General features: G+C 46.1%; 2 protein-coding genes across 2 annotated transcripts; one reads left to right on the top strand and one right to left on the bottom strand.

Moving 5' to 3' along the window:
- Positions 1-673: 673 nt before the first annotated feature.
- On the bottom strand, positions 674-3,658 carry cox11 (cytochrome c oxidase assembly homolog 11 (yeast)). The gene is made up of 5 exons (XM_069664611.1): positions 3,586-3,658; positions 2,171-2,527; positions 1,934-2,089; positions 1,662-1,787; positions 674-1,565 (listed from the first exon to the last, which is right to left on the bottom strand). Exons 2-5 carry the CDS (start codon positions 2,471-2,473, stop codon positions 1,377-1,379), a joined length of 774 nt encoding a protein of 257 aa, XP_069520712.1. The 5' UTR covers positions 2,474-2,527; positions 3,586-3,658; the 3' UTR covers positions 674-1,376.
- Positions 3,659-4,529: 871 nt separating this feature from the next.
- On the top strand, positions 4,530-7,567 carry LOC138593782 (chromobox protein homolog 2-like). The gene is made up of 5 exons (XM_069664869.1): positions 4,530-4,598; positions 4,692-4,735; positions 5,364-5,429; positions 5,843-5,912; positions 5,993-7,567. Exons 1-5 carry the CDS (start codon positions 4,533-4,535, stop codon positions 7,379-7,381), a joined length of 1,635 nt encoding a protein of 544 aa, XP_069520970.1. The 5' UTR covers positions 4,530-4,532; the 3' UTR covers positions 7,382-7,567.
- Positions 7,568-8,302: the final 735 nt, after the last annotated feature.

Below are 8,302 nucleotides of genomic sequence, written 5' to 3'. Positions count from 1 at the left end.
GTTCATTCGCTGCCTATGTGACGCCAAGCTGCACGAGATGACAGGATGAGATAACCGTATTATTTCCTGTCTGAGCCTACAAAATAAAAGCCTGTGAACGTGCATGTTTCTATCAGCACGTTGAAAATAATCTTACATTTACTCTTTGTATTCAAAGTATGACACAAAGGTTTAGATCTTTAAAATGGAGGAATTTCTCATTCACATTTTTTAAGAGACAATCTTCCCCTTTAATTTTTTTTATTAATACTTCCTTAAAAAACAGAGATTTGAGTAAAACAAAGTCCGCTTCTTGTCCTCTGCTGCCACCTGGTGTCCAGAACGATGCAGATATAGAATTTAAAAATATATCAAATAAATCAAAGATTTTAAAGAACAAGGAAAAGAAGGAGCAGGAAAGAACAAACTACCTTTCCCTGATGTTTGTTTTGTCTCCGTCCAATCATCCTGTTTGTAGCTGAAAACCTGCAGACTTACACACACGTCATTAAAATCCCACATTCAGGTTTTAAATTAATTTATTGTTTTATCTTCAGTCTGTTGAACAATTATGTGTAATAACAGTTGATCAGAAGCCACAGAGGCTGTTACATTACACATGTTCTGATTGATATTCAGTCTCTCAGTAATCAGAACAGTTAAAGTCTCAGCAGCACCAACGTCTGTTTCTGTTTCAGTCTGCTCAGCGTCTCCTGAATCACAGACTCGTCACATCGATCAGGTGAAGAGGGAATCTGAAACGTCCCTGTGAACGTAGAAAAACGGACCCAGGGCCCCTTTCATCCTGTTTGTTTAAAAGATCTCAGCACCGTGGAGAGAGAGGAATCTACCAGCTCATTAAAGCTGCACCAAAGGACTCCAGAGTTTCCAGGATGTGTTGGTCGTCAGGGTAATAAAGACACTGTTGGAGACTTCATTCCTCATGTGACAAAAAGATAAACATTATATTTGGATAAAAAATGTGTTCTACACAGATTGAGTGGATTAAGTGAATCCTGACAGTCTGGACTGCTGTCGGAAAAGTCATACGCCATGGTTTCACACTTTGTTTTTGGTTTCACGACGTAAGGACTCGGACGTGCTGAAACCCGAAGGCTTTTTAGTTTCCTACCAGGAGCCCTGAGTCTCTGAATCTGGGAAGAACAAGAATTGATGGGGACGTTTTTCTTGATTTAAGAAAAGTTGGTCTCACTGGCTGAACGCTAAATGTTTACCAGAGTAAAAGTCTCTTTTTGTACTTCAGAGTCCTGGATGAATATTTTCCTCCTTCTCTTTCCTACCCAGACTCAGATGCAGACCAGGATCAGGATCAGGATCAGCATCAGGATCAGGATCAGGATCAGGTCCCTGGCTCCGTATTCAGGTGACCCTTAAGCTCAGTTGTAGCTGTATCCAGGCAGAGGCAGTTGTTGTCCCTCCTTGGCCTCGAAGAAGGTGTAGGACAGGGTGATGGTGTCCACGCGGGCCATCCGGGGGTCCTCGTCGAACTCGGGGTCAATGTAGAAGAAGACGGGCATGTCCACCTCCTCGTGAGGGTTCAGACGCTGCTCCTCGAAGCAGAAACACTGAGGAGAGAAACACGGAACAAATATTAGTTCATCATGGAGGATTCCCTACGGGTGACCTTTGACCTTTGGGATGTATAACTGCTGGAGGACTACCTGGATCTTGTTGAAGTACTGTCCTGCCTCAAAGGGCACCACGTTGTAGGTGGAGATGCCGATGATCGGCTGGTCTGTCTGGTTCTTTGCTTTGTAGAAAGCCAGCGCCGTCTCACCTGGAACCACCTGCACAACAAACACATCATCAGGGGACAGGTACATCTACCTGGTTCAAGACCTCTGAGACAGCAGGACAGGGTGTGTTTTTACAGGTGGAATTAAGGATCACATGATGTGGATGTCATAAAATCATAAAGTTTTACAGATCTTACAAAGATCTCCGTCTGCTGCGGTTTGAAGTTCCACTGCATGCTGGCGTGTCGATCTGCGTTGAACGTGATTTTGATGATGCGTTCCTTCACCGGTGTCATCGTCTCCACCTGATCTGCATCGTGGCCGGCCACAGCTGTGCCCCCGAGTCCAGACGCCTGAGACACAAACACATACAGCTGTTAGTCACACCTGCAGGCTGCGGGTTAGAAACAGGAAGTCAGGCTTTGTTTCCTCACCTGGCAGTAGAGCCTGTAGAGCGGCACTGCAGCGTACGACAGGCCGATCATCCCTACGCCGGCAGCAGCGATGTACGTCAGCACTGTCTTGTTCCTGGTTTTCCACTCCTCCTCCTGGCTCTTAGACTTCCTGTTTCGGCTCTTGACGCCTCGGCTCTGAGTGTTGTAGCGCACAGGAAGCCTTCGTCTCAGGAAGTGCTCAGCCTGAGAGTGCAGCGTCCTCTGAGTGTCGCACCGGATGCATCGCCTTAGGAGCACCTGAGGACAGCAGAGGGACTGACGCAGCAGGAGGGGGAGCAGCATGGCTGTGACTGCAGTCAGTCCACACCTGGAGCTGGGTCAGCAGGGTAAACTCTCCTGGATGGAAGAAGAACACCAACAGTCACCTCCGGGACACTTTATTTCTCCAGAACACAAAATTAACATAAAATATCTTATTAACAAAAAGAAGAATTTAAAAAACTTATTTTCCCTATAATTCAGATTTGCAAAAAGAGCTGCAAATTTCACATGTGAGAACAAGAAACAATCAAATTATGTTATTGATCATTGAAAAATGGCCTGAGTAATTAATTAACTATCAAAATAGTCAACTAGTCAGTAACTCGTACTACTTTCAATAACTAATTTCTATGTACAAAAAAATCAAAGTAGCCTAACACATTATGGTCGCTCTCTCTCCCTCAAAGTAAGTGTTCCTTACCAAGCTCCCTTAAAAGAAGTTACACTTTTAACTCGCTTACTAAAACATGAGACATGACTGTTATAGTACGAAAAAATACTTTCCCATTTCGGTAAATGTTACTCATCAATTCGGCATATGAGTCTCTCTCTAAGCAGTCAGTCTTTCAAATAAATTGGGCTGAAAATATTAAGCCCCCTTCAGCCAGACGTCCATGTCAGTCAGTGGAGAGCATCCGGAAATACTTACTTAAACTAGAAACGGACATTTTATTCTTGTTGTTTAATTCTTGTTGCGTTACATTTGAGCCGAATTCACCGGTAAAACCAAACGTTTTAAAAAAATATCCTTTGTCATACATTAACATTTGTGTTAGTGTGCTAAAACACAGAAAAGTCTTGAATTCTCAGGTTTTCTATCGAGGTTTGCCTGCTTGTTTAATCGTCATAGATAGCACTGATGGGGTCATTTGTCTAGTTGACATTAAGATTAAAGTTAAAGTTCACTAATATTGACTGAATGAGTTTTGATTTATATGAATATTTTAATTTATCGATTCATTAAAACATTATAACGGACATCATGTTACTCAATACTCCTCTGACCTACGGTCTGAGGAGTCACCGGCTGCTAGCGCTTACCAATGTTACCTTAGCTTAGCATGCTAACAGAACTATTAATTCCGATATTCTTTCTTATTTTACATAACAAATAATCTTTAAGATGTTGATACCTTCAAAGGTGAGCTCTTGTATCATTCACCGCTCGACAGCTAGACATTACCGAACATGTTAGGCGGAAACACACATAACACATGTGCAACACAGAAGTAGTTCCCACGTAAAGGTTCCGCACGATGTCTGTTTGAAATATTGTCAGGTTCGTTTGTTGAATCTCTAATAATATACATATATATACACGTATATATATATGTATATATATATATATATATATATATATGTTTTAATATATTATTAGGTATATATATATATGTTAAAACACACAAATACGTTGCTTTTCTGTATATTTTGAATTTTACTAATTTACTGTTTATTCATTTTATATGATTTTTAAAGAAGCCAAATTGATCCTAAAGCCACTTGATTGACAGCTTTGCCCTTCAGGTTAAAGCAAAAGCAATCAGTTTATTAATAAATGAAAAAGGGCTCAAAATATAGAATAACAAATAAAGTCAAATCTTCAATACACATCAAATACACAGGAAAAAAGTAGACTTAATTAAAAAATATATTATATACACAGAAGAAAATGAACAGAAGAAAGAAATTAAATTAAAAGGCTTATTATTTAGCTTTTGAAAATTATTTCTTTTATATTTCACCATTTATTCATTTTAATTTCTCTTTATATAACCATACATGTTTATACTTCTTTATTCTTTCATTCATTTCTCTGTTTTCCAGATTTACTTATCCATTTACAGATTTTTTTTATCGCACTCTTATGACTCCATATAAACTGGGATTATAATTAAGCATGATTATAACATTATGATACATTAAATAACACATTTCCTAAATCGGTTTACTATCACCAGTTAAGTATGTTTTGTTTAAAATGTGTTTTTCTCAGGGTTTATAAATGTGAACAAGAAGGACTACGGTGGCCGTGCGAGGTCAAAATCGCGCTCGCCGCTCGTTCGGAGGGGCTGCTGTAGTAATGGAGGGGGTCACAGTCGGCCAGGTATTTGATGCGGAATGCATCCTCAGCAAACGGCCGAGAAAGGTAAGAAATCACCGCTTAGTGTCCCGCGGGGCCTCCTTTATCACCGGAGCCGGCTCGTCGTGTGTCTCTGACCCTTTCTGTGCTCTTCCGCAGGGAAAGTTTGAGTATCTGGTCAAGTGGAGAGGGTGGTCGTCTAAGTAAGTAGCTAGCCTGCTGCGCTAGCCGCCGCGGCTAACGACACATACAGTAGCTAACAGGGTGAAAAATGGCAGCAGACAATGCCTGGCTCCGCCGCCGTGTTTACGCTCCTGCTGGGGGGATCTGAACCCAGCAGAGGGTTTAAAAACAGCATGTTTCTCTTGCACACACTAAACCATAGACACACTGAGGCTAAACGGAGCTGTAGCAGCCATTTCTGATCTATTTTCCATCTTTTCTGTGCCGTTTTCACACCGAGCAGCTGATGCTAGTGCCAGCATCAGACCAACACAAGCTGCAGGCTCGACTGGGTCTCCTGTACCCGTGCAAACTCCACCAGAAACACAAGAACACGCACTGTTCGTTTCTTATCTTCATGCACACTGTGAAGGAGCTGCATTTTTACCCGAACCCTGCAGTTACTCTGCTCATAGGCCAGTTTAAACATCCATCAGTGTAGCTATGTGCTGCTCAGTGCTACGGGCTCCGGCTGCACTGTTTACATGCACTATGATATAACTGTATGTGAATACAATGTATGTTAGGTCTGCACAGGTGTTTTGTGTTAAATGACAGTTTATGTTTTATCACTCTCTGTCCTCTAAAACAGTTTTCTGGTGTTTTCAGGCACAACAGCTGGGAGCCAGAGGAAAACATTTTGGATCCGAGGTTACTGGCAGCGTTTCACAAAAGGTGTGTGTGTGTGTGTGTGTGTGTGTGTGGGGTCAAAGTTTGTTAGTTGAACAGTCTCATACGAGTGGATCAGTCAGCTGAAAGTAAATGTTGATAAAGTTGAATATGATTAGTAGCAGAAGTGAACCCTCTCACCTGTGTGGGTTATTCTCCTATAATGACCTGCCAGCTCAGCCAGTTACACTGTCATCACGTTTTAATGATTGTACCAAAACTAGTTCTATACATTTTCACATCGGTGCTTGTACATCAGATTAATATCAAATCTTTAAGTGAGCCTGAAAATGAAGCAACAGGATGGTTCATCAGGAGAACTATTATCTGGATGATCTCAGTACTCTGACACGTCTGCAGAGCAGCATGGGGCCACACCTGCATGTTGATAACTGAAATGTTTTGTTAAAATGTTTCAGAGAACAAGAGAGGGAGCTTCTGTTCCAGAAGAAAGGGAAGAGGCCTCGAGGACGTCCGCGGAAGATTCTGGTAACTCTCCTCTCCTGTAGTTTTTCATGTTTTAGGATCACAGCCTCAACCGTCACTCATCTGAGTCTTCATCTTTTCAGCCGCCTGCACCAGCTGTAACAAAAGACAGCCGCTCCTCGTCCTCCTCTTCCTCCGGCCTCACATCGTCCGCCTCCTCCTCGTCCTCTGAGGATGAAGACCACACAAAGAAGGCGAAGCCGGGCCCCCGCGTCCACCCCGTCCCCCAGAAGAGGCCTCAGATCATGCTGGCCAAACCCGAGCCGCCCAGAAAGAAGAAGCGTGGGAGGAAGCCGCTCCACCCTGACCTGAGGGCGCTAAGACAGGCCAAGAGCCGACCCTCTCCTCCTCCACCACCTCCTCCTCCACGCCACCATCAGGCGCTCAGAACGCCCAGAGAGGAGCCTCGACCCGGGGTGAAGAAGCCTCTGCAGCCGGCCAGCTTCACTTATACCGGGCTGAGCCGGAGCTCCAGAGAGGAGGCTGCCTCAGCCTCCCACACCTCCCCCAGCTCCTTCTCCCAGACCGCCTCCTCCAAATCTGGATCCCTGAGCTGCATCTGGACCAGCCGCTCCATGTCCCCGTCCTCCTCCTATAAACCCAGTCCGTCCTCTCACAGTAAGAACTCTCTGTCCGAGCTGAAGCGCTCCCTCTCAGAAACCTCCGGCAGCAGAGACGGCTTCAAGGCGTCTCCTCTGAAACAGGGAGGAGGGTCGATGGGTATACACAGCAGCTTCGGGGGAGGCCAGACGGTGCATCGCTCCTCGCTGGGCCAGAGGAGGCAGGAGGGCGGAGGAGGGCAGACCGGGTCGGTTCAACACAAGCAGCAGAACTCTAGCATGTCCAAACCGTCGTCCTCGCCGACGCCTCGAGACAGAGCGAGTCAGGCACTCAGCCTGCGAGCGCTAAACCTGCAGAGCGTCAGCAAGACGCCCGCCGGCAGCAACGCCACCACAGCTGCAGCCTCCAGAGCGAGTCTCCGGAGCGGCAGCATCGTCGTTAAAGGAGGAGGAGGGGGTGTGAAGGAGACTCGAACATCCTCTGGAGGGCAGCGCTCCGGTGTGTCAGCAGGTGGCGCTGCAGAGCAGGGCAGGTTAAGGGACGACAGGGGGAAGGAGACGTCAGCAGAGAGTAAGAAGCTGGCAGGAAGCAGCAGGGGGAACGGCGGCGGGAGGCACGAGGAGAGGAAGCACGGCCACGCCTCTCAGACACGCAGCCTGAACGAGCTCAGCACCGGAGACTCTGACGAGACCAGCAGCAGCGAATCGGAGCACGGCGCCGCTCTGTTTCCTAACAACAGCCGGCCAAGCCTCGGCGACGACGCCACAGAGTCCGACACGGAGACGGACTGGCGGCCGACCCGCAGCCTCCTGGAGCACGTTTTTGTCACAGACGTCACCGCCAACTTCATCACGGTGACGGTGAAGGAGTCGCCGACCAGCGTCGGGTTCTTCAACTCCCGGAATCACTGAAGGACGTCCGAGACGACGATGACTCGAACTGTCTCACAACTCTTCTTTACAGCTCAGGGTTCCTACAGCGCTCGCTCACTGCGCTCTTTATAACACAACAAGCTGTGGAGCTTATTCAGTGTACACACACACACACACACACACACGCACACACGCAGACACACACATGCAGACACACACACACACACGCACACACACACGAACACACACACACACACATACACACACATGCAGACACACACACGCACACACACACGAACACACATACACACACACGCACACACATGCACACGCACATACACACACGCACATATACACACACACACAGACACACGCACGCAGACACACGCAGACACACGCACACACAGACACACACACAGACACGCACACACACACACACACAGACAGACAGACAGACACACACAGACAGACACACAGACAGGCAGTAGGAACCCTGATGTTTGGACCCCGTTTACACCTGCAGTCTCATCCAGTCGTCCTGCAGTCCCTGATGGAGTCGCTCTGCTGGACGGACGTACACGCTGACCCTGAACGTGACACACTGTCTGCTGCGTCATCGAGGAGTCCATGTGTGGCAGTCCCAGCTGTTTACAGTCGTCCACAGATTATTCGACACCTTTTTTTAAATCAAACTTTTGAATGGAATTTGTTTTAATGTCTGAAACTGAAACCAGGATTCGAGCTGGAAGCATGAATTGATCAAACAAGGAAATCAATCGCCAAATATTTGAATGATTGAATAATTCGGTGGTTCCACGTGAACGTCAGGATCTGCTGCTTTTTGAGGCTCAGCTGTTCAACAACTCAAGTGACTTCACTTTGGGACCGATGAGAATCGTACGCAGCTTTCTGCCGTTTTATAGACAAAAAGTTAATCGATTAATCTTACAAATAATCAGG

This window comes from Semicossyphus pulcher, unplaced genomic scaffold (assembly GCF_022749685.1).
Source record: "Semicossyphus pulcher isolate SPU_LCO1_2020_fin unplaced genomic scaffold, fSemPul1.0.p SCAF_16, whole genome shotgun sequence".
Taxonomy (NCBI): Eukaryota; Metazoa; Chordata; class Actinopteri; order Labriformes; family Labridae; genus Semicossyphus; species Semicossyphus pulcher.
This window is presented reverse-complemented; position numbering and strand designations above follow the sequence as displayed.